The 26,040-nt window shown below is 53.9% G+C and overlaps 1 protein-coding gene across 1 annotated transcript in view; it reads right to left on the reverse strand.

Moving 5' to 3' along the window:
* Positions 1 to 3,452: 3,452 nt before the first annotated feature.
* POU2F3 (POU class 2 homeobox 3) overlaps positions 3,453 to 26,040 on the reverse strand; it is a gene marked incomplete at both ends in the record, with an annotated part of 84,424 nt that continues 61,836 nt past the window's right edge. The window contains 10 exons of the mRNA XM_080687472.1: positions 3,453 to 3,492; positions 4,272 to 4,392; positions 4,834 to 4,900; positions 11,045 to 11,206; positions 13,155 to 13,291; positions 14,767 to 14,908; positions 15,239 to 15,421; positions 17,598 to 17,680; positions 20,270 to 20,372; positions 21,414 to 21,518. Of these exons, the coding sequence (XP_080543598.1) occupies positions 3,453 to 3,492; positions 4,272 to 4,392; positions 4,834 to 4,900; positions 11,045 to 11,206; positions 13,155 to 13,291; positions 14,767 to 14,908; positions 15,239 to 15,421; positions 17,598 to 17,680; positions 20,270 to 20,372; positions 21,414 to 21,518 (1,143 nt within the window). The remainder of the gene's footprint in view (positions 3,493 to 4,271; positions 4,393 to 4,833; positions 4,901 to 11,044; positions 11,207 to 13,154; positions 13,292 to 14,766; positions 14,909 to 15,238; positions 15,422 to 17,597; positions 17,681 to 20,269; positions 20,373 to 21,413; positions 21,519 to 26,040) is intronic.

A 26,040-nucleotide genomic window follows, 5' to 3' on the forward strand; every position in this document is an offset into this window, starting at 1 on the left:
TAGAAGATAGCGTGGGAGAAATCTAGATGACCCTGGATATGATGCTGGCTTCTTAGCTGCAACACCAAGGACATGATCCATGCAACAAATAGCTGAAAAGCTGGACTTCATTAAAATTAAAATCTTCTGCTCTGCAAAAGGAAATACCAAGAAAATTAGAAAATAAGCCACAGATCTGACAGAAAATATTTTCAAAAGACATATATGATAAAGGATCATTATCTAAAATATACAAAGAGTTCTTAAAACTCAACAGCAAGAAAACAAACAACTGGTTTGAAAAATGGGCCAAAGACCTTAATAGACAGCTTACCAAAAAAAGGTAAATGGATGGAAAATAAGACTATAAAAAGATGCTCCACATCATATGTCATCAGGGAATTGAAAATTAAAACAGTGAGATACCATTACAGGCCTATCAGAATGGCCAACATCTGGGACAGGGACAGCAAATGTTGACAAGGATGGGGAGCGGCAGGAGCTCCCATACCTTGCGGGTGGAATGCACAATGGTTCAGCCACTTTGAAAGACAGTTTGGCCATTTCTTATAAAACTAAAAGTGCTCTAAATACACTCTTACCATACAATCCAGCAATCATGCTTTTTGGTACTCACCAGAGGATTTGAAGTTTTATGTTCACACAAAAACCTGCACACAGATGTTTATAGCAGTTTTATTGATAATAGCCAAAACTTGGAAGCAAGCAAGATGTCCCTCAGTACGTGGATAAATGGGTAATCTGTGGTATAGCCAGACAATGGACTATTACTTAGAGCTAAAAAGAAACGAGCTCTGAAGCCATGAGGAACATGGAGGAGCCTTAAGTACATATGACGAAGTGGAAGTCAATCTGGAAAGGCTAACACACTACATGATTCCAATCTCTGATGTCTGAAAGAGGCTAAACTAGGGAGGCAGTAATGAGACCAGTGGTTAGGGATGTAGGGGAAGGAAGGTAAATGGGCAGAGCACAGAGGATTCTTAGGGCAGTGAAAATACTCATTATGATACTCTGATGATGAACATAGTACACTTTTGTCCAAGCAAACTCTAAGGTCAACTATGGACTTTGAGTGATTATGTGTCAATCTAGTTTCATCCTTAGTAAAAAAAAAAAAAAAAAAAAAAAAAAAAAAGTCCTTTCTGATGAGTGACACGGATAATGGGGGAGGCTGTGTATGTGTGAGGACAGCAGGATAGGAGAAATCTCTGCACCATCTTCTCATTTTGTTGTAAACCTGAAACTGCTGTAAAATTAAAGTATTTTTTTAAAAGTTCACATGGATGTGAACCGGAGTCTTGGACAGTGCAGATCAACCTGTGGCACTCATCTGAGCAGGGTCAAGGCGGCCAGGATTGCTGTGGGGGAGTGAGCACACAGATGCACACGTGGGCATGTATGACAGCTGGGCCTGGGGGCAGAGTGGTCCTTTCATAGACTTAAATGACTGCAGAGGCTCCTCTCGCTGCCTTTTGTAACCTACCACGCGCCTTTCAACTAGTACTTTTCCTGAGAAACTAACTACTACCAATAGACCTCTTCTACTTCTTATTATAAACCCCATTTAAACACCAAGAGCAGTTAACTCTGCCCTGGCTGGTTTTGTTCAGTGGATAGAGTGTCAGCCTGCGGACTGAAGGGTCCTGAGTCAATTCCAACCAAGGGCACATGCCCGGGTTGTGGGCTGGATCCTCAGTGTGGGGCATGCAGGAGGCAGCCGATCAATGATTCTCATCACTGATGTTTCTAACTCTCTTTCCCTCTCCCTTCCTCTCTGAAATCAATAAAAATATATCCTTAAAAAAAAGAATAGTTAACTCTTAATCATTTATGTATAGATTTTCCACTTGGATATTATTATTTGCAACAAATGTCTAACCCTAATTTTAGTTCCCCCTCCCTGTCGCACAGTCAGTGTCTACCTCAGGAATGGTGACTATTTAAGTATTTATAACCTAAGAAAAACCAGAGGACAGTTTCCATGCCTCTCACGCCCCTCACCAAAGTCATAGCCCATTGCAAAGCCAAATACCTAGGGTTAGTAAATTATTATTTGCTTCAACTATCTAATGCTTTCCATGCTGAATTATGAACGATTGGCCTTCGGGATGTCTGAGGTATGAACTGTTAGTCTCAGCTAAGTCTTCAAAGGGCTGGACGGTAAGTGTTTAGCACTGTTCCCTTTACACAGTGAGAAAACCAATCTCTCGCCTTCTCTGCCTTCCAGGCAGTTCCGTCAAAAAGAGTAAGAACTCTCAAGTCTTTAGAGCCCTTCGTGAATGTGTGTCATCTGTAGCATTAGTTTGGGGAGTAATCGGCTTAATGTGTTAATTTGAGACATTTTCCCCATCCCACTTCATCACATGCACTCACACCCCCCACAACAAAAGACACGGGGCAATCCTCTAAGCCTCGTGTTGTCAGCCGTGGAACCGTGCAGGTCCTCACTACACAAGTTCACCTAGGGACAGTGAGCTTCTGAATCCCCCCATTCCCTTGGATATGCAGGTTTTATTTAAGTTTCTATTCCTAGGATGGCTTCACGTGACCTCTCTGCACCCTGGCCCACAGAGGAGATGGCAGGGATGGTTCCATGACGCTAACAAGAATCCCCAGCCCGCATGGGAACTCTTGTGGGACTTAGCACAGTATTTCACACGCTGGTGTTTTTTCTTTTCTTTTTCTTCCTTTTTTTTAAAAGATGATAAAATATTACAGAGACATGTTTGAAATTCACACCTGAGTTAAACATTTTGCTGGAAAATTCCACAGTAAGGAGAGAAGAACATAATGAAAACAACAGGAAAGGGCTCTCTACAGGCATTTGACAGCATCGTTGTTCCTCCTCCTGCAGCCAGAGACAGGCGGGCGGCTGAGCTGAGGGCAGGGGAGAGGGACAAGCTCCTGGCTCGTTGACAGGTGTAGCTGGCAGGGAGCCTCGTGGGCAGAGAAATGCCTGGACAGAGGGACTTGGCCTTCTCTAAAGAGGAGGGAACTTTGAGAACAAAAGCATGAGTGGGTTTGGTTCTATGAAAGGGGACAGGGCCACGGAGAGCACTGGGTGAAAGAAGATTCAGTCAGAAAAGGTTGCTGAGCAGAGGAAACAGCGAGGCTTTGCCGGAGGCGGTGGATTCACGCTCTTCCCGGGTTTCAGAAGGAGCTCGGAGCTGGAACCCTGCTGGCTGGCACCCAGCATGGCTGTCCCCAGGAAGAGGCGGAGAGCAACGGCAGATGTCCTTTCTCAGAAAGGCCTGGGCAGCGCCGACGCCTGAAATGGAACTAGCGGCGGCCGGTAGGAAGGCCAGCTCCGGGACGGGCCCTGCTTCCAGGACACGAGGGCCACGCATGGTCCCCCCACAGTATAAGCCTCCGAGGCCGGGTCTGAAGAAGGCGAGCTCAGGCTCATGGTGGTGGGTGCCCTTCCGCTCGTTTGGGGAGCATCTGTGGGCTCAGTGGAGGTAGGTGGGATGATTCCATCGATACCAGGGTCTGGAGGGGAGAGAACAAGCCCCGTGCAAGCTGCAGCCGGCGGGAAGGTGAGATGGCGGCCGGTTTCTTGGGGAGGCCGGTGTCCTGGAGCCGGTGCCAGCGAGCGCAGGGCCCAGTGAATGCACTGGACCCACCAGGCCGCACGCCTTACTATGACAAGTTTCATGGCGTGGGAATTATACCTTAAACCTTTCTAGGTGGACATGGTGGTTTCCTCTCTGTTTTTGGTGGCGGCTGCGCGATGACAGCCCAGTGAGAGCTGGCCGCCCGGCTGCCCTGCTGGGCTTGAGCCTGGGCTTCATCTCTTCTCAGAGCCAGGCCTCTGCCCTCTCACCTCCCTCCCGTCTCCCCCGGTCCCAGGTCAGCCCCCTCACCAGCTCCAAGAACACTCTTCAGAGGAGAGTCTTGGACCCAAGAGGCTACTTCCCCGCGTGCACCCTCACTTCCCTCTCTTGCTGTGTCAGCTGCGTGCGAAACTGGGGCTACTGGCAGGAAGTGGGAACCCCTATGCCAAGGGAGGGCCTGGCCTTCCGACAGGAGGTTTGGGACGGTCCCCCTTCCCAGGGCAGAAGGAGGGGGGCTTCTGCCCAGAATGCTCAGCAACTGAGCCCCTCTTTGGACCCAGCTCCCTGGGGCCAGGCCCAGTTGGGCTCTGCGCTTCGGCCACTCCCGCCATCCCATCCCCTTGTCCGACCCCTGATCACGTTCTTTCCCAAGGCTCTGACCGAGCCCCCACAGGCCCCTGGCCCAGCCGGATGCTCGCCTCTCCCGGATCTCACCCTGAAGCGCCGAGGCTGGAGGAGGAGTTGGCTGCTGCCTTGGCATTGTGTTGAGAAGAGGGGAGGCCTACGCTGGGCGAGGAGGGCCTGCTGCTGCTCCCAGGGGAACAGGACGGGGTCACTGAGGATGAGGAGAGGCAAACACAGGGGGTCATGTGGCTGGTCCTGCGGGTACCCCAAAGGGCTCTCGCCCTCTCCCTGCCCCGCGCATCCACCCAGCCATGCCATCTTGGCAGGAGCTCCACTTAGGGCAGTGGTCGGCAAACTGCGGCTCACGAGCCACATGCAGCTCTTTGGCCCCTTGAGTGTGGCTCTTCCACAAAATACCATGGCCTGGCCGAGTCTATTTTGAAGAAGTGGCGTTAGAAGAAGTTTAAGTTTAAAAAATTTGGCTCTCAAAAGAAATTTCAATCGTTGTACTGTTGATATTTGGATCTGTTGACTAATGAGTTTGCCGACAACTGACTTAGGGAGTTCTGACTCAGGTCGGTGCCTTTCAGTGCTAACATGGTGTTGTTAGAGGAATTCTGGCGTCATTCAGAAGCTTCATTTCAGAGCTCACCTGTTCCAGGCATCGTGCTATGGACAGGAGGGATGGAGAGGGGGCCCAGAGACCCAGAGGGAGAGACCTGAAAGGCAACACAAGCGTGTCAATGTCCGTGTCCCTCCCTGCGCCACCCCGATGTGCCCCCAGCGTGCTGGGGCCAGGTTCCCGAGGCCAGGTCTTTGCTTTCTTGCCCATTTCCCAGTCCAAACCCACATCCTGTCCCATTTCTCAGGCCCTGCCCACTTGCTGTGTGGCCCTGGGCAAGCCAGGTCCCAGCTGTGCTGGAAGCTCAGCAATGGGAGGAGCACTCCCCAACCGACCACTGCTTCCTGCTTCTGCTCAGGGGGCCCTAACCACCTGCCCCAGGCTGCGCAGTGTGGCCACCGGGGGAGCTGGACTTTGGTCTCTGAAGCTTTTAATTTTGCCCTGGAGCCCTCACAGCATCACCAACGTGGGGCTTTGGCAGGGATGGAAGATAATGTAGTCTAACCTCCCACACAGCTCAGGACCCTCCCCCAGCACTGCCTTCCTAGCACCCGAAACAGGACGGAATCGGCCGAATGGACTTTGGAGCCCAGCAGATCAGAAGGTGACCTGTCTCCACAATGGACAGTCTGTGTGGCTTTGGCCAGTTGCCTAACCCACTGGGATTTGGTGAAGCAGCAGCAACCCTCCCCTCACAGTTTCTTGTCATTAACGTTTAGATCGTGTCCATAAAACGCCCAACGCAGCACCTGGCAGAGAGTGAGACTAGTTACACGCCAGTCCCTTCCTTCCTGCGGGGCTGCCAGCCGCACATCTCTAGCCCAGTGGGTCCCAGTGTGAGGCACACGCCCACAGGGGGGCAATGTGACTTTTAAGGGGGGTAATTCGAAAATGAGTTATTAACAGTGAATTTTTTCATTTCTTATGGTTCTAGGGGCCTCATATACAGTATATAAATATATATTCTGACATTTATGCATTTCAGTTCTCTATCTTTTGAAACTTTATTTGCTATTTTTTTCCTATCACTTCATATTATTATTACTTTTTAAAACCATTTCTTAGTGATTTCTTCCTCAGTACTTCACCTGTCCTTTTGTTCTTTTATTTTTCTCTTTCATGGATGCCATGTTCTTTGGAAGCTTGTTTAGAACAAGTTCATGGCCTTTTAGGCTTCCTCTACATGAATAGTTCACTTTTTGAAGAATAAGAATTCTTTGTCACGGGGGCATCAGGTTTTGGAGATGCTCAGGTGAGGTGTGGCCAAAAGAAGGCTGGGAACCATCGCTCTATGCCAGTGGTTCTCAACCTTTCTAATGCCGTGACCCTTTAATACAGTTCCTCATGTTGTGGTGACCCCAACCATAAAATTATTTTCGTTGCTACTTCATAACTGTAATTTTGCTACTGTTATGAATCGTAATGTAAATATCTGTGTTTTTCGATGGTCTTAGGCGACCCTGCTAGCGGTTCTCAACCTGTGGGTCGCCTAAGACCATCGAAAAACACAGATATTTACATTACGATTCATAACAGTAGCAAAATTACAGTTATGAAGTAGCAACGAAAATAATTTTATGGTTGGGGTCACCACAACATGAGGAACTGTATTAAAGGGTCGCGGCATTAGAAAGGTTGAGAACCACTGCTCTAGAAGCTGTTTTCCTCTTCAGTGAATGGAGGTCTTCATACCCTCCTCCCTCTATTCTCCTCACGCTGACAGGAGAGCTCTGATGATGCTTTTTAAAAATTTGAAAGAAAGTTCTGCTCAGGGAGCTGCATTTGAAACCACCCCCCTATCCTGCTTGGTAACACCCATTCCAGCAGGAGGCAGCGCATGCTCTCTCCCTAATGGGCCCGTGCTGGTTCTGCTCCTTGCATTTGCTGCCTTTGCACAGCAAGCCTCCTCAGTCCGAGGGTCCCCAGGGGTGGGCGCAGGCACGGGTCAGCCAGGCAAGATGTGTTATCAGGAATCTCTCTTCTCCCCTCCCTGCTGCCAAGCCCAATAATCTCATTGTTTTTAAATAAATAATGTATTCAGTCACTGTGAGCAGCTTCTAAGAAGTTTCCTTCTGGAGACAGCTTATGCATGTGCAAGCAGACATACATATGGTTTCCCCTTTTTAATGTTAAAAATTTAAAATCTTTATTGTTGAGAGTATTATAGATGTCCCCTATGGCCCCTTTCCACCTCTCCCCCCTCCCGCCCCCGACCTTCACTGAACTATTGTCTGTGTACATGGACCATGCAAATATGCATGTAAGTCCTTAGGTTAATCTCTGACCACCGCTCCCCTCCTCCAGGCCCTCTGAGGTCTGTGAGTCTGTTCCATGCACCCCTGCCTCTGGACCTATTTTTTTCACTAGATTCCACATGTGAGTGAGATCATGTGACCCTTGTCTTTCTCTAACTGGCTTATTTCACTCAGCATCATCCTCTCCAGGCCCCTTCATGCGGCCTCAGAGGGTGAGATCCTTCTTTTTTGCAACTGCAAATGGCAGCATTCTGCCCACGCTGGTCTGCACCACTTTGCCTTTTCTTTCTGAACTGGATGTCGTGGAGAGCATTTCCTCTCAGAGGCGGAAGGAACTGTGCCCTGGTCCCAAAGACACTGTCCCCGTGGGCCAAGGAAGACAGCCAGACACACTCTCTCTGCTTTCCTCAGAGCCCACAAGCCCTAACGCAAATGCTTATTCCATCCCCCTCCACCCCGCCCGACTAGGCTGTCGCCCACGAGGGCAGGGTGATCCTGTGGGTGTCCTCAGAGTCTGAGCGGTGCGTGTAGGTGCTCGGCAGCAATGTGCTGGATGAAGGTTGAGAATAAGTCAGGCTCTGCCCGGCCAGCATGACTCAGAGCCTGGGCGTCAACCTAGGAACCAGGAGGTCAGGGTTCGATTCCTGGTTAGGGCACATGCCTGGGTTGCAGGCTCCATCCCCCGTAGGAGGCGTGCAGGAGGCAGCCGATCAATGATTCTCTCTCATCATGGATGTTTCTGTCTCTCTCCCTCTCTGTCCCTCTCTGAAATCAATAAAAATATTTTAAAGAGAGAGAGAGAGGGAGAGAGAGAGAGAGAGTCTCACTCCTCCACAGCTCCTCTGTGCCGCCACCGCTCTTCTCCGTGCCGGTGCCCTTGGCTGTGATGGAACCAAAGTGAGCACCTGTCTCCCGTCTGCTCTAAACAAACACCGTCTGCAACGAGTCCAGTGTTGCTGTGACATGGCCCAGGTTTCTTAACAAGGCTGACGACACCCTACAGCCGCGGCCAGCTTCCTCGTTCACATTCTCGCTCATTCCTGCGTCCAACCCCCTCAAGGGGGTTTCCTCTCTCCACAGCCCAGTCTCAGGGCCGCTGCGCACACTTTCTTCTGCCTGTGCCCTCTCCTCCCTGTCCTCCCAGCTCACACCTTTCCCCACGAATGTTCCCATCACTCCCTGCTGTCAGTGTGAACAGACTTCCTCAGAGGAGCTCCGACTCCTGGGCCAGGTTAGGTCCCTCCAATGCCCCACATCTTCTCTGCAGGCTCAGCACACCGGCCTTCATGTCCGCTTTACCTGCTGGCTGTGAGCAGGCCGCAGGGGTCCTGCACACCTTGTACCCCAGGGCCAAGCATATGGAAACATGTAAGAAAGGAATGATGACTGAATGTCACGTGGCTTCCAACTTAAAATTTTAATGGACTCTCATAGTTTTTAGAGTATTTTGGTATTAAGGCTCATCATGATCTGGCCCTCGTCAATCTCTCTGTCTTAGTCCCAAACCCTTTGCTCCAACCAGACTGAAATGCGTGTGTTTCCCCAAAGATATTATGTTGTTTGGAATTCCATGCTCCTCACAGACCCCCCTCCTGCCCACCATGATGTTCTTCCTGCTAACTCCTGTTCAGCTCTTCCAATAGAGGGCATAGGTCCTCGCAGACCTGATTTGCTTGCTTTTGTCAGTGTTCCCGTGGCGCCCCCTAGAGCTCCTCACACCCACTTCACTTACCCCTTCCATCCATCTCCTTCAATTTCTTGCCTTTTCCGCATCTCCTGTTCCCTTTCTTCCCTTGACGCTCCCCTTTCGCCAGTCCCTCAAGTGCTGGTGTTCTACAGGGTTGAGACTGGACTTTCCTCTTTGTTTCTTCTGTACAGACCCCACAGGTGAGCTCCTTTCCTCCCAGGATCTCAGCCACCAGGTGTGTGCTTATGGCTGCCTGACCCGCATCTCTATTCCAGCTTTCTCCCCTGACCTTCTGACCCACAGGCCTCCCTGAGCATCATAATAATGAAAAGAATGGAACAGCCACTCTTTCCATCCCCAAGCTGGCTCCTCCCCCGTGTTTGATTGTTCATCAATGGCATCACCATCTACCCAACCAGCCCAGCCCCAATGCTGATACCATCCCAGGGCAGTCTCTTTCCTTCACTACTCTCCACGGCCCCACCCAACTCTCCGTTTATTAGCCATTGCCTAATGATTCTACCTTCTAATTATCTCCTGGATCTTTCCATCCCCCTCATTCGTACCACTTGGTTTTGCTTCAGCCTTCATTTCTCTACTAGATAACTCCCAGCCTCTCAAACCACCTTTTGCACTGACATGAGGATGATCATTAGTCTAAAAAGCAGATATGGTCATGCAGTGTCCTGCTTACAAACCCTCCATGGCTTCTCTAAGCCTTTAAGTGTCTTAGCATTGCACAGTGTCCCTTAGCCTGTCCTTTGTGACCTATCCGGCCTCATCTTTCTACATTCCTCCCCATGGAACCACTTGCAGTTCCATGAATGTGCCACGTGTTCTCCCTGTTCTATACCATGTTCTCATACTTCCCCCATCTTTTTTGCCTCTTCACTCCTTTTTGCCTTTTAGACTTAGCCCAGGCATGAATTATCTCCTCGGGGAAGCCTTCCCTAACCACCACTTCCCAAGGCTTAATTAGCTGTGACTACTAAGTTCTCCTAGAGAAATCATCATGTGGTGTATCATGTGTTTATTTGACTGTTTCCCCTGTGAGGCAATGAGGTCCTCTGGGAGAGGGTCACAGACGATTTTTTTGTGTAGACAGCAGTAGAGAGTCAATCAGGTTTGGTGAAGGAATGAACAATGGCACAGTTTTATGAAATAGCTATGCCCCACCCTGGACAAGACTGAATGTTGTTCATCCTGGAGTGCTAAAGACTCAAGGGCATCCCCATTATCCCCAACAACCTTAACCTTCACCCATCCCCATCCCCAAGGATGGGTAAGAACCTTCTCACCCCACCCTCTAGGCATCATCTTCCCTGGAGAGAGAAGATGTTGTCTCCTCTCCAAACTGCCACACCTGCCTGCCCTCCGTGTTATTCCCAGCCCTGACGGCTCCCCGTCTGTCAGGATTACAGATAGAACTGTCTACCTGACACTTCCTCTTGGGTGTCTAGGAGTCACGTCCAGCTTACTGTGACCAACTCTAGATTCTTAGTTTCCCCTCTCACACCTGTTCCTCCTGAGTCTTCATCATCTCAAAAAAGTGGCAGCATCTTCCAACCAGCTGCTCAGGCCAGAACCCTGGAAGTCTCCTTTACCTCGTTTCTCAGGCCACGTCTGAGCGGTGAGCACATCTTGCTGGCTCTGCAGCTGAAGTCGATTCAGATCCAATCGCTCCGCCTCACCACCTTGGCTACCACCCCAGCCCAAGTCTCCAGGACTCTTAGCCTGATCACGAAATTCTCCTGGCTCCCTGCTCCCTTCACATGGTTCTCACAGCCACTCGTGTCTCTGGCTTCTCTGCTCAGAGTTCTCCAGTGGCTTCTTCCACACAAGCCGGGTCCTTCCAATGGCCTCTGGGTGCCTGCTTCCTGACATTTCTCTCATGTCAGCTCCTACTTCTGGCCTCCTTCCTTGCTCTGCCCAGCTGCACTGGCATTCTCGCTGTTCCTCTGACATGCCAGACAGTCTCATTCACTGGCCCTTCTTCCCTTGGAATACTCTTTCCTTGAGCTATTTCTCTTTCCACAGTTAGATCTCTGCTCAGATGTCACCTCATCAGAGAGTCCGACCTCTCTATTAAAAACATCTCCTCACGATCACTTTCTCTCTCCTTACTCTTTGTTCTCCTTCTTGATATTAATTACTTAATGTACAGCATCTATTTGCTGATTTATTTACATCATGTACCCATCAACCCCTCCCTCATCTTCCCCAGGATGGAGAAGACTCTTTGCCCTCCAGGCATCGTTCCCCTCAGTGCTTAGCAGGCAGCTCATTCCTGACCACTCACCAGACGGGAAGTGTAGATGGGTGATTTGATGGGTGTGGCCACAGGACAGTTGATCCGCTTCTCCTTTTGGCGTCGGTTGCAGAACCAGACCCTCACCACCTCCTTCTCCATGGACAACTGTTCTGCAATCATGGAGATCTCCTCTGAGCTCGGTTTGGGGTTCTACAGAGACCGAAGGGAGAGAGAGTGGTCAGGAGAAGAAGGGAGTAGGGTCAAGAATTGGGGGTGGGGGACAGATGTTTCATGGAAACAGGATAAAACAACAGATGGATCAAAAGCTTTAGAATCAGACCTAGGATGGAATACTCGCTCATCACTTCCTGTGTGTCCCTAAGAAATGTTTTTAACCTCTCTGAGCCTCAGTCTTACCATCTGTGAAACGAGAATAACAATGCCTGCCCTAAAGGATTATGGTGAGGATTAAATGAGAGAATGTGTGTCAGGTGCTGCACACGGGCCTGACACAGCTTCTTCCCTTGCTCCTTCCTTCAGGAGCAGCTCTGCAAAGAAGAGTCCCTGGTGAGTCACGTGCAGACAGGAGCCCCAGGTGCTCTCCTCTGTGTTCTGTCCTCACAATCTGGTGTTTCTCTTGTGGCCCTGCCTCCTGTCCTGTCCCCACATAGGAAAGGATAAAGCTAAACCTGTGCACCCATCAAGACTGTGGAAATACAGACCGCACTTGCCCGGCTAGGGTGGCTCAGTGGTTGAGCATCGACCTATGAACCAGGAGGTCAGGAGTTCGATTCCTGGTCAGAGCACATGCCTGGGTTGCAGGCTCCATCCCCAGTGTGGGGCGTGCAGGAGGCAGCCGATCCATGATTCTCTCTCATCATTGATGTTTCTCTCTCTCTCCCTTCCTCTCTGGAATCAATAAAAATATATATTTTTTAAAAATATATATATAGATCACACTCTAGTTCTGCTCCCAACACCCACCCATCTTTGACCTCTGCCCTCTTCCCTCCCTCCGACACCTTCCCTTAGGCCCTCCTGTTGCTCTGAGAAACCGAATCAGAAGGAAAAGCTAGCTCTTGCCATCCTGCCAGCAGGATGCAGCCTCCAGCTCCTTGACCAGATGCACTGCAGCCTCTGCTTAGGGGCGGCCGGCCTGGGCCTGGGGTCTGCGCGGCTGATGGAGGCCAAAGCACGTCCTTAGGGGCCTGTGTGATGGAGATGCAGGCTCTGGAGTGGTACCCAAGGACCCTGATTAGAAGTTCTTTTGACCAAACCTGTTTTCCTCTCTTCTCTCCCCCAGCTCCCAGGGGGACACAGAGTTGATATTATTAGCTTCAACATACAGGTTCAAGACTATGCTTTAGCTCCTCCTTAAAAACTGTATGTATGTAATATGATTGCAAGTATTTAAATGTGTGTGGAAAAGAGAAATAGAAGGAAACACATGCAGATGGCATTTGACGATGAATTTTTCCCCCTTCATCCCTGTCTTTTCCTAATTGTGTACAATAAGCATTTATTACATTTATAATTTGAAAAATACAAAACAATGCACAGAAAGTGAAGAATTTCTATACAATGCCTTGGCTGTGCTCCCTCCACTTCAACTGGACAGAGAGCTACACTCTTTTGTGAGAATCCGTATCCCATTGTTCTTTTTTTGTTTTTTGTTTTTTAAATATAGTTTTATTGATTTCAGAGAGGAAGGGAGAAGGAGAGATAAAAACATCAATGATGAGAGAGAATCATTGATGGGCTGCCTCCTGCATGCCCCCTCCTGGGGACTGAGCCCACAACCCAGGCATGTGCCCTTGTCTGGAATCGAACCCGGGACCCTTCAGTCTGCAGTCTGAGGCTCTATCCACTGAACCACACCAGCCAGGGCAATATTCCATTCTTTAAATCTCCCAGTGGAAGGGGTGTTGGGCCCCGAATAGGCATCAGGGCAAGAAGGGTGAGTGGGGGAAGAAGTTCCTGGGATGTGAGAGAATGGGCAGATTGTCACCTGGGTGTCTACAGAGGGTGTGTGTGTGCTTTCTAGCCTCTTCCCAGGACAGGCGTGTGGTGCCCAGGGGTTGGTGCCAAGGGGCTTACATGTGCCTTTTAACCCACATGTGCTGCTCACCCACCGCTCCCAGCCCGAGGGGCCACTCACATCCTGAAATCTCTTCTCTAGGGTCAGGCGGATGTTGGTCTCAATGCTGGTGCGTTTCTTCCTCTTCCTACCGAACACCTCTGTGAGGGTGGGGTATGCACTGGGGGTGCTCACCGAGGGGTCTGCCGGGGAGGACTCTGTGGGACGGAAATGGGGAGGAAGCAAAGAGAAGGGAGTGGCAGCCATCCCGGCTGAATGGACTTGAGGTCCAGCAACTCTCCTGGGCAGGTTCTGCAGTGACGTTTTCTGGATAGGCCCCTCCCCGCAACCAGAGGAACTGGACGGACAAAAACCCTGCCTCTCCTTGTTGCTCTGGGCAGAGGTCCTCCGGCTCCCCAAGCAGGGCCTGCAGTGTTTGCAGTCATGGCCCAGGGACACCCCGACATCTCAGGCATGTGTGGGCTGAGTGGGCACAGGCAGAGCTCCTGCGAGGAGGTCTCCCGAGTTTGCGTTTTATAAGCAGCCTCAGTGGGAACCCCAAATACAAGGTGAGTGGCTGTGAGCTGGAAGCAGCAGTGCCTGGGGCAGAACACCGGTGCTGAGCCCTTTGCTCTTCAGTACTAGTGCTGGGGCCAAGGCTGCTGGGTTCACAGGCAGGAGTCCAATGGAAATCCCACTAGAAATGATCTTTAAGGTCCTTTCCCAAGGACCCTAGGGCCCTTTGACCACAGCTCTCACTTCGATGCTGCTGTAAAAGCTGTGGAGGGCGCGTCTTTGCCCCTTCCATGTTCCAAGTGGAAGGACTTCCAAGAGGGTGGCATCCTGCTGCCTGCCTTCCAGTTTCCATAGCAACCACTAACCCTCACTTCAACCAAACAGAGGCTCGGTCCCTCTCAGCCAGACCAGTGGTTCCCAATCAAGGGTGACTTGGTACCCCCCGGGGACACCTGGCAATATCTGGAGATGTCTAGTGGGTAGAGACCAAGGATGGTGCTGCCAGGACGGCCCCACAGCACAGGAGTCTCTGCCCCAGACGTGGATGGTGCATAGCTGAGAAGCTCTGTCCCAACAACAAACTCTTCCGCTCATGATTCCAAACACTGCCCAAGGCTCCCCTCCTGCCCGTGCCCGCGGGCGCCTCCGCCTCCACACCCACTGCAGCTCCCGGCAAACTCTGCTCCAGCTGTCAGGCTTTCCCCACTGACCTGTCTGGCTCCTCCCCTGCCCTCTGAGAACCTTCTCATGATCAGCCAGATAACGACAGGAGGGGACTGCTGCCTCCTCCTCCAGTGACTCGACTCGGGAGCCCGCCTCCCTCTCCCCTGACCCAGCCCTGGTCCGGCCAGTGTCTGGGCGAATGTGCCTGCTCTGCAGACCCAGCCCCCTGGCCAGCTGTCCTGAGGTGTCCTGAGGTGTCCTGAGGTCTAGGCGGGGCTCCAGGAAGGGCGGGAGCAGGTGTGCGTTTCCATGGCCACGGGAGCTGTGAGCCATAAGGCGGGCATGCTCCTCTCCTCGTGCCTGTGTCTCCTTTCTCACCTGGCTCCAGACTCAGGAGCAGGAGGAAGGGGTGTGGGGTATGGACCACCTAAAGCCCAGCACTGACAAGTGCCCCCCCCCGCCCCTACAGGCTGTCCCAGGGCCCGTCCCCCCTGCGCCCCCGAGGGAGGCCTACCGGCATCGCTCAGCCACTTCTCCAGCAGTGGCTTGAGCTTGCACATGTTCTTGAAGCTCAGATTGAGGGCCTCGAACCGCGAGATGGTGGTCTGGCTGAAGTCATTGCCGTACAGCTTCCCCATCGCCAGCCCCACGTCCCCCTGGGGGCAGGGGGAGGGGGTGATGAGAGACAGGTCACTTCTCCTCCAGGTCCACACCCCACCACCCGAGCACCACCTGTCACCTCGGCTCCTTTCTAAGTGCCCCCCTAAGATGGGGAGTTGTCTTATTTCTCCTTAGGACTTTGCGGGCTCTGTGCCATAGGCCTGGCCCTCGCCTGGTTCTCATTTCTCTCCCCTCCACCAGCAATGTCCTCAGGAGCACGGGACCACGAAGGGCTCGTGCAACAGGCGCAGGATGGGCCTGACCCCAACATGCCGAACCTCAGGACGCAGGGAGCCCAGCCTCCTCTCTCTCCCTCAGAAGCGAACCTGTGTGAAGCCCAGCTTGATGCGTCTCTGCTTGAAGGTCTTGGCAAACTTCTCCAGCTCCTCCAGGTCGCTGGGCTCGTCAGCCCCCACAGCACCAGGCGGATGCTTAGGCATTGGGAGATGCTGGGGCACTTCCAGGTGGGGGTCTAAGGAGGGTCCCGGCAGCCCAGGGCGCCCGACTGCCTAGAAGACGCACAGACAGTCAGCATATCCAATGGCAGTTCTGACATTTTTACTGATAGGCCAGCTTAGAAGATGGCTGATCCCTGGCTGCACTGAATGCCTATATTGTCTCACCAGCAAGAAGTGGAAACGGATGTTCATATGAAGGGCGAGCAGTCACCTAGGCCAGCGGGGCGAGCAGCAAGTGGGCCTGCGCTAGTCCTCTGGGCGAGTCTGTGACTCACCGACTTGGGGAAGTTGTCGCCCTCCTGCGCGTTTTCCACCATAAAAGGAGCCAGCAGGCTTGTGTACAGATTCCAAAGAGCAATCTCAGGACAAGCCAAGGCTGTTTGCTTTGTCTGTTTTCACCACAAAGCAAAGTTGCTGAGGTATTCAACACGGGGCAGCTGAGACGGCTTCCTTCATAGAATTCTGCACAATGTCAGACTCCTGTGACTGGCATTTCACATTCTAAACCACCCATTTTCATTCATTGGAATGTGTTGGTTTGTGGGTTTTTGTTTGTTTTTTTGTTTTGTTAATCCTCACCCAAGGATATTTTTCCATTGATTTTTAGAGAGAGTGGAAGGGAGAGGGAGAGTCAGAGTGAAACATTGATGTGAGAGAAACATCGATGTGAGAGAAACATTGATGTCAATTGGCTGCCTCCCACACGTGCCCTGACCTGGGCCGGGGATCATACCTGCAACCTACGTACAAGCCCTTGATCAGAATCAAACCCTTTAGTCCATGGGCCGACCTCTATCCACTGAGCCAAACTGGCTAGGACTACTCTTTTTTTTTTTTTTTTTTTTTTTTTTTAAATCAAAGGCATTCCAGTGCTCTCTAAATGCACTGTGATCTCATTTGTGGTTGTCAGGAGAACTTGTTTCTTTCGTTTATTTTCATAGGAAAATGGATCCTTAAACCTAGAATCCATGTTGTCCCCATTTGGGGTCAGGCGTCCATTGGACCCTGAAGACATCGATCATCCCCCAAGGAAGGAAGGACACCCAGGCCGAGGGGCCAACGCAGGGCCTCTGCCCATGTGGCCAACGTGGCCTAAGCCCACCCTCTGCTCTCTTCTTCCCCGTTTACTCTTCTAGACTGGGGCTAACTTTGTGCCTTTTCTCATCCAAGACACTCAGGGTTACCATGACGACAGGCGTCATTATGATGAGGACGTAAAGGACCTGAAGGAAGTTGAGGACTCTCCCCAGCGAAGGGCCTTTTGGGATGGAATCATTTAGGACGGCTATGGATCTGATCCCTCTGATATAGCTCAGACCATCGGACACAGCTCTGTCTTCTTGAGACTTCCTTTTCATTCGTTTATTTGTTCTTTCATCAGACAAATACCAAGTTCTTTGCTAAGACCTTCACTTTCCCCCTTCACATCCAACTAGATGCCAAATTAAATTGATTCAACTTCCCCAACATCTCTCATTCACCCCTCGCCTCCATCTTACTGCCATCGCCCTAGGCCAGTCGCTGTCACAGTCCAGTATGCTCTTGGGAGCTTATGCTTCTAGTGTCCCGTTCCCATGAGCCACTAGGTGGCGCTGTCCTCCCAGGTGCCCCTGCTGAGCCAGGGCCCTTAGTGATCCCTGGGAATCTCAGCGTAGAGAAGGGGCATTGGGGTCCCTGCAACCTCCCGCACGCCCACTTCTGCAGAACCACCTCGGGCAGCTGTGCAGACGGGAGGAGCGGCAGCCACAGCACAGCCGGTCACTCTTGCCAAGTGTGCCCCCGACATGAGGCTGCCTTCGGCCCAGGCGCAGCGAAGAGTCACTGGCTTTATGGTCTTGGGGCGTCAGGTCCAAGGGACTCTGGTCCCCCCTTGGGGCGTATGAGTGCCAGGCTGGGTTGCCATCACCGTCGTGTCCTGGGGAGCTAGCTGATCGCTGGTTTTGAGGTGACTGCTTCTAGGGCCTGGCTGGGGGTGGGGGTGCCTGCACCATGGAGTGGGCTAGGCCAGGAGCTGGTCACTGGGTCCTCATTCTGCCTCCACCACTGACAGAGGCACACCCTCCCCGGCTGTGGCTGTCATTCGCCTGCCTACCAAGAGGGCAAGTCCTCTGCTACACCCTCTTCCCAGGGGGGTAAGAGCCCAGCTAACAGGCTGGAGGAAGACCAATGGGCTGAGCTCCATCAAGTAGAGGCACTCCCAGAGGACACCAGGGAGTGTGGGGTTTACCTGGGACGCCAGGCCGGGTCCAGGCTGTGGGAGGAGCAGGGAGCTTTGCTGCTGTGGAAAGGGGAGGAGATTGGGCTGCAGACCTGGTGAGAGGGGGACAGGGACAGGAATGAAAGCCAGGCCTCGTGACAAACCCCCCTGCAGCTTTGGAAGCCTGACCACTCTCCTCACCCCCCGCTAATGAACCAAGTCCCGCAGCCCACCTCCAGCCCCGGGAGAGGCCCCCATGGGCACTGCCAGACATCGCCACAGGCCGAGGCAGAGCAGACCCAGGGAGAAGCGGATGTAAACAGCAGTCCCCAAACCAGTCCTGCTGCGCCCGCCCGCCCGCCCACCAGGGACGGGGCAGAGGCTAAGGAGGGTCCAGCAATCTGCTCTGAGGTGGACACCAGGGCTGGGGGAGCCCAGAGGGAAGGAGGCTGGAGAGACCCTGCAGGCAGGAGATGCAGGTGTGAGGACTAAGGGTTCCAGCTGCAGCTGAGAAGGTCCTGCCTGGACAGCTCCACAGGCCCCGCCCATTGGCAAGGATGTCAGAGCATGCTGACCCGCCATTGGCCAGGACCCCAGGCCGGACACTTTACACATGGGGGAAGGGCTGAGGGAAGGGAGAGCAGCCAGGCCTCTGAGACTCCATCTGGTGGTGAGACTCCCCTGCTCCACCGGCTCCCTCCCTCCCCAGGGCAGGTGTCCCCACAGGAGTCTCCTGGTTGGTGGTCATGCCAGTGTCTTCCTCGGGGAAGGTCATAGCCAGGCTTCTCGCTGCCACTCGGAGAGAGGCTACCACACAGCAGAAGGGGGGTCACCCCGATCGCTCAGCACAGAGCTCAGCCTCAGTGTCTCTGTGGTCCCCAAGCTGGTTTAGGTCACTGATGTAGAGCATCAACTGATGTTAAACGTTATGCTCCTCAGTCTAAAAAAAGAAGTCAGGACTTGTTTTTTTTTTTTTTCTTTTTGTTAATCGTCACTGGAGGATATTTTTCCACTGATTTTAAGAGAGAGTGGAAGAGAGAGGGAAAGACAGAGAGAGAAACATCGATGTGAGAGAAACACATCGATTGGTTGCCTCCCACATGAGCCCTGACCAGGGCCAGGCGTCAGATCAACCTGCAACCAAGGTGTGTGCCCTTGAGTGCAATCGAACCCAGGATCCTTCAGTCCTCAGGCCAATGCTCTATCCACGGAGTCAATCTGGCCAGGGCAGTTTTTTATTATTAAAATAAATGGGCAAGAACCCTGGCCTGGGAGTGCTAATCGAAACCTAACATTTGTGTTGTGTTTTGAAGTGTACAAAGCCTTTTCACATGCTTTATTTCAGGTGACCCTTGATCACCTCGGGAGGTCGAGTTTTACTATTTTTCTTTTTTATTGAGGAGGACATAAACCTGAAAGAGGTTAAGGTAAGTTTCCCAAGAACCACAGCTAGTAATTTTTACCAATGAGCTTTTTTGACTCCAGATTTTGAATTGGGCTTTTAATAGTTTGTTGTTTGCTCGTATTACACGTTGGCCTTATTGGCTATATGCCTGGGCCAATTTCATATCACTGTCGACCAAAAAGATACCGAATTCAGTGCTACCTTCCCTTCCTGGCCCAGGAGTGTGATATGTATTATTCTGCCAAAGCAAATGCTTCAAGGTTCAAATACATTCTGGCTCATCATGATGGTGACACCCCGAGATGCTGGCATCGAGGACAGGCTAGATGCAGGCAGTGCGGAGGGCAGGACCACAGCCCCGTTGGCCTTGGATCCTGGAGTTTACACTCGGCCATCATGTTTGGGCAAGCTGATGGCTATAGGAGGCGGAGAGGTGGCACAGTGGCGGGTCAAGAGCAAGGGTTTTAGACAGACAATTCTGGAACTTTCTAGGAGGTCACCGGAGGCATAATATGAGTATCCAGTGCACACAGTTATTTTGAAAGATAAATCAGGAAAACCACTCAGCAGAGCTCCTGGCACATCATGCTCAAGTGATGTTAGCGATTATTATAAACATTCTGTATTTTATTTATTTGTTTGTTAATCCTCACCTGAGGATATTTTCCCATTGATTTTCAGAGAGAGCGGAAGACAGAAAGAAGCATCGATGTGAGAGAAACATGCAGGGCCAGGGCCAGGGAGGAGCCTGCAACCCAGGCATGTGCCCTTGACCGGAATCGAACCTGAGACCCTTTGGTCTACAGGCTGACACTCTCTCCACTGAGCCACACCGGCGAGGGCACAATTGTTATAAATCTAACCCCTTGCTCTTGGCCAGGTTATCTGGAGGTTATGTTCTGGCCAAAGAAAACCTGGCAGCCTGTGGGTGGCACTGCTGCTCCACTGAGGCCTCACGGTCCAGCTTCCTGAGGGACATGTAGAGAACTGGGGCATCTGCATGGCATTTCCCAGGAGCCACTTCTTCCTGCACTGCCCAGGTCCCGCCCTGCCCCCCTACCCCCTCCCTTTCAGCCTCAAATGGCCATGAAATCAAGAAGATGGGAAAAGGAAGAAGAGAAGGCAACGGCCTGGAGGGGCAAGGCAGGGTCCCTGGCTCAGGCCGTGATTAGGAAAAGCTGATCTAACACCAGCGGGCTGGCCCCTCGCCCAGGTCCCACCAGGCTCCCTCGCCCAGCCAGCAGCAGGGCCCGCAGCAGCACGTGCTGCACCTGGTCCATGTGAGCCCCGGTCTCACCTTGCTGCCCCGGCTGAGTCTGAGAGAGCAGGAACTGCGAGACGGACTGCAAGTGGCCGGGAACCAGCACGAGCTGCTGGAGGGGATGGAGGGACGTCAGATCCTGCGTGGGGGAGAGACACATATCACAGGATTCACACGCTAGACCGGTCCCATCGCCTGCTGCCCATCTGTTCCAGGTCTTCAGACGCGGAGTGTGTGGCAGTGACCTGATCTGTGCCCCTGCGTGTCCCAGAGTCTGGGACGCAGCAGCTGCTCCGTTAATGCTGGTCATCACGGTGCAGCCAGGAGACCTGGCCACCTGCTGGCCCTGCAGCCTGGCCTGTTGTTTAATGTGTGTCAGTCCTGCCCCCGATGAGATTGCAATGGCCCTGGGGCGAGGTTAAGTCTTCTCAAGTCTCAGACTTTACTCTAAAATGACACACAGTCCCAATTGTCCAAGTTTTAAAAACCTCATGGCACTTTATTGTGCTAGAAACCATGTCTTGGCCGGTTTCTGGGCCCAAACCGTCTTTCCTGGAGGAAGGCAGCAGTTCTTAGTTCTCAGGAAAACCCATTGGGTTCCACAGAAAGTCCATCTCCCGGGCTCCTCCCACCAGCCCAGAGCATGGACATCCCAGCCCCAAGATTCCTCCCAAGCGGAGGAATGGGTGCACATTCCCATTTAAAATACGGCCAGAGAAGGGGTGCCTCTCGCCTCCCCAGTAAGCCAGGCCCAACAGGAGCCCCACATGAACACCTGCTCACACACTGCGGCCTGTCTGGGCGCCTCCTTCCTCCCTGGGCCAGGACCCCCTCCAGTTTGGCTTTGACGTAAGCACTTGCAGGGGGAGGGGCATGGAGGACAGAAATGCCTGTCACTAGCATGGCTGCTGCCCCAGCGCGAGGCCTGCTGTTTCTGCAGGGTTGCCTCCCTTTTCTCCTGGGGAGGCGACCCCTCCCTTCCCTGTGACGAGCCAGACTTGCTTTTGAAAGGACTGTTCTGGAACCTCACCTCCACCCCAGCTCTCCAACCTCTTTTCGCACCCCTGCAGGGGCTCTTTAGACCAATACAGGTTCACCTTGCCCAGAGGTCACGCATTGTGCTGGGGACGAGCCCACTGCCCACCAGGAGCGCCAGGGCTCACGCAGGGCTGGCATTTACCCCAGACACTTGGCTTCCAGGCATCATGGCAGGTCCCTGGCTCAGGGGGCATGGCCGGTGTGAGAGCGTCTGCTGCAGGGTGTCACTGAGGTCTTCGGTTTTAATCTGTAAGTGGAGGCAGGAGGGGCGGCTCAGTCTGGGCCTCCCAGGTCAACAGGAAGGGAAACTTAGAGAAGATCAGTGCAGGAGACGAGTGATAAGTCAGAAAATAAAGAGCCAGCTCAGCTCGGCTCAGTGGTTGAGCATTGACCTATGAACCAGGAGGTCACGGTTTGATTCCAGTCAAGGGCACATGCCTAGGTTGCAGGCTCTGTCCCCGGGGTGAGGGGGGGGGGTGTAGTGGGGAGGAGGGGCGTGCAAGAGGCAGCTGATTCATGGTTCTCTCTCTTCACTGATGTTTCTCTCTCTCCCTCTCCCTTCCTCTCTGAAATCAATAAGAATATATTAAAAAAAAAAAAAAAAAAGCCAGCGCAGAGCCCACTGGGCGCACCTGGAGTTTCCTGTGTGTGTGCCCCTCAGTGCCGGAGGCGGGGGTGGGGGGGTGGGGAGGGGACAGAGGGAGTGGCCCCGAGTCCCAGCCTGCAGGCGGGACCCAGGGAGATTCACCTGCCAAGCCCACGGGGCTGTGCTGTGCGCACACATGCTTCTCCTTGTTAAGGTGAGCAAGAATAAGGACTGCAGTGACGGAAACTTCGTTTTGAACCTCAGATGATGTCCTTTTGGGGGGATGTTAGAATTTCTTTCATGAAGGGATGGTAATCCTGAATGACAGTTTAAAACCTCCCCCTCACAGAGCAGCCCTTTACCCGCCTCCCCTTTTCAGGTTTTCATTGTCCAGAGTCCCAAAGTCTGGAGCCACTGATCTGAAGACAAGCCCCCCCTTATTCCTGACACCCACCCCCCCTCAGCTGAGCGACCCTTGCAGCTGGCCCCCAGGACGCTCCTCCGGCTCCCTGCAGGGGGGAGTGTTTCCCCAGCACTGCGCAGTTGCCGCCAGGGGGGCCTGGGGTGGTCTCCAAGCTTTCTACAGCCTCTGCCTCGGCGGCAGCCCCACCACCCCCTCGGGGCCAGGCGTCCTGGAGCGGATTGGGGCCGCCCTCCTCGCAGCCTGCCGACGCCCCAGCAGCCCGTCAGGCAGCCCGTGGGGGGCAGCGAAGCGGCGCTGAGTTCCTATAAGGGGGCGAAGGCACCAGGACCGACCACCTCTCACAGAAGGCGCGGGCGGCCCCGTGTCCGGGGGCTGCGCTGGGACGCTCGCGGTGGGCACCCTGGCATCTCTGCTTTGTTTTCGCTGCTTTAATTGAACTCGCGCGAAAGGGTCACAGGAGCAGCTGGACCCTGTAGAAAGGCGGCGCTTCGGGGCTCCCTGTGGTGGTGGGGGAGCGGGAAACGCCACGGAGACACCGGGCTGGGAAGAGCAGGTGCAGCACGGGGTGGCCAGAGCGCGCGTAAATGGAGCCGCACACCGACCCCCCAGCGTCTCCGGACGCGGGGACGCGGCGGAGCGGGCGGCCTCTGTCCCGGCCCTGCTCTGAGCTGCCAGTGGAACTGAGCGGCCACCCTTCCTCCGGGGGAGGTCAGCTTCCCGTCGGGCACAGGGTCCTATCTGACGTCCCCCTTTCAGGCCCAAGAGAGAAGGACAGTCCCAGTTCCTGGGTGCGCATGGCGCCGGCTGGCCCAGGTGGCTCTGTGTTCTCAGAGGAAGCGGGTGCAGACAGCAGCCAGAGCCCTGGCGAGAGGGTGCCTCCTGCAGACGTGTTACAGCCACCCCTCTGCTCCTCTCATCCAAGGAGGCAGGGAGGGAGGAGGCAGAGTGGTGGGCGCAGAGGGGGCTTTCCAAAAATCTCACAAAGCATCGCCCTCAGGAGGGACCCGCACAGCCCCCCTGCACCCCATCCCCCTCAGCCCCCCTGCCCGCCCCCTCCCGCCTCCCTGCACAGCCCCATCCCTGCCCTCACTCAGGAGGGACCCCCCCACACAGCCCCACCCGCCCTCACTCAGGAGGCCCCCAGGCACAGCCTCCCCCCACGCCCCTCAGTTCCTCCACCAGCACTTGGCATAGCAGTCTAAGATGGTCTGGCACCCCCAATTCTTCCCCACAAATTGGAGTTCTCACAGTCTAAATTACACAGGAACATTTTTAAAAGCTAGAAATAAATGATAAACGACTTATTTAAAACCAACACCAACAACAACCTTAAGGTTTGCTCTGCGAGGAGATTTTACTGAAGCAAGCCTTTTGGGCCAGCCCCCCTCCCACATGGCCCTTCTCTCCCGCCTCCCGCCCCCCCCCCCCCAGGAGCAATGGGGGGGGGCATCGGTGAAGCCGGGAGGAGCGGGTGGGGTGCGGAGAAGTGGACCCCCCCCCCCTCAGGGCTCTGGCCGCGCCCCAGCGCCAGGCAAGCGGCAGGTCCCTGTGCGCGGGGCAGAGATAAGGAGGCGCGGCGATGACGGGGCTGGAAAACACGCGCTGGGCCCGCCCGCCCTATCTGTTAGGCCCCGTGCCAGCCTGCCCCCTGAGAGCCCCCACCTGCCGCCGGGCCTGGCTTCCAGCCGCGGGGCGCACGGCCCGCCTCCCAGCCGCGGGAGAGAGTGCTGATCCCATCCCTGCGCCCCTTGGGGCGTCCGTCTGCGCGGGTCTGGCAACCCCGTGTGCTCTTCTTCTGAGCTTTTTCTTTGCCAACTTTTTACTTTTTATCTTTCGTAATTCATTACCCCGTTGGGCATGAGCTGCTCTAGTCGCCCCCAGAGCAGACAGCCCCAAGCACACCCGAGTGGAAGACGAAGGGAGCCCCTCTTTCTATGGCAAGTTCCACAGGCCTCGCGTGGGCGCCCAGGACCCGCGGCTGGGTGCGGGGCAGACATCAGCGCTCGCCGCCTCCGCACACTTCCCTCCGACCCGGAGGTCTCGGGGCTCAGGAACGAAGACTTAGAGCCCCGTCACCAACAGCTCCCGGGCCGCGATGGCGCGGGCTGGCGCCGGTCCCGGCAGCTGGGTGTGGGCCGGGAGATGAGATAGGGCGCCTCCTGCGGGTCCCATTGGCTTCTCCCGGGAGAACCCGAGGCAGTTGGCCGGAAACCCAGTTTCCCCCGGACTTGTGAGAACCCGGCCCAGCCCACAGCCTGCCGGCGGGCGCCGTCCCGAGGGCCCCTGGCGGCTTTCTCAGCTAGCAGGACATTTCTTCAGACGCCGCTGGGGGAGCGAGTCCCCGACACTGGCCACCACGTGGTCGCAGCCTCTGGCCATGCTGCTCACCTGCGGGCCGCGCCTGTCAGCGCAGGAGCTCCTTGGCCACCGCACTGTGCAAGAGGCACCCCGCTGCGCTTGGGCAGTGAGCAGGGAGGTGAGGCGGTATAGGGTGATTATCTCCTCTAATCCTAGCGAACTCCCTGACATCACGGGCTTTAGGAAGCAGCCAGCGGCCTCCTTCTGATGGAGAGAGCCCCTTCCGGAGCCGGAGCCCCGTGCACTTTCCTTGCTGGGCGTCACCTCCCGCCGGGAGGGGTGGGGACCAGTGTTCCTGTCCCAGCTCTGGAGGCCCAGAGAGCTTCCAAGATGGGCCCCAAGTTGCCGGCAAAGTGCCGGCAGGACCCTAACAAAGCTGGGCCTCTCCCTCCCGGTGCTCTTTCTGCAAAGAAGGCCCACACATCCCAGGGATGGGAGAAGAGCAGACCCCAGGGGACGGGAAAGGGGGGTTCTGGCCCAGACACACTCTCACCTCCTATTGGCCCTCGGACTGGGGGCACGCAGTGGGGCCCCGGGCCTCAGGGCTCATCTTGCCCCATGGCATTCCACAGGGCCCTCTCCAGGGGAGGCACAGCCAACACGAATGGGCACACCACTAGTGATGGAAGTGATCAAAGCTGTTGTCCCAGTTGCATAACTCGTTTGTGGAAAATGTTTCATAAACATTTCACAAGAAGGAGAATTTCAAAGCTTGAACATCTCTCAACCTGCCTTCAATTACAGGCAAGGTGTGTTTTTTTCTCTTTCTCCCCTTCTATCTTCCTGCCCAGCAGTGAGGAAGAGTTTCTGTTTTGTAACTGATTTATAAAGGGTTGGCAAAGGTTGCTCACGAAAATATCCTAAAAATATATTCCAAGTGGTGGAGTGGGGTGGCAGGTAACTCATCTCAGATGGACAGGCTGGGAGAGCTGGGGAGATGGCCTCATCCCGACTTGATCTCCAGTCAGACCCGTGGCAGGCCAGCCTGGACACTACCTTTGCTGGGACCTCTCCCTGACAGCACCACTTCCAGGTGAAGGGGGGAAGCCAGCCAGGAGACGGCCCTTCCATAAACTCGTGGTTCCTCAGGAGGCTAGGGCCCCTGGGAGCTGCTGCCTCCTGAAAAGGAACTTTCCAAAAAGAAGTCCCCGCTTTCCCAGCTCTCACCCGCTTTCCCGGCTCTCACCTGCTCTGGAAACGCAATATGCTTACCAGTCGTGTGAGTAATGTATTGGCGTCAGTTCTTAGGACACATCATTGCTAATGTGAACACATGTGTGAAAGCCTGTCATTTAAAGCCCCTGGCACGTAAGTCCATGAATTCAAGTTTAAAAACTCTGGGAAAGGAGTTGTGTTCTCATGGAGAACACATTCTCTTGCCCTGCCCGTGTGGCTCAGTGG

Source organism: Plecotus auritus, assembly GCF_963455305.1.
Source record: "Plecotus auritus genome assembly, chromosome: 9".
NCBI lineage: Eukaryota > Metazoa > Chordata > Mammalia > Chiroptera > Vespertilionidae > Plecotus > Plecotus auritus.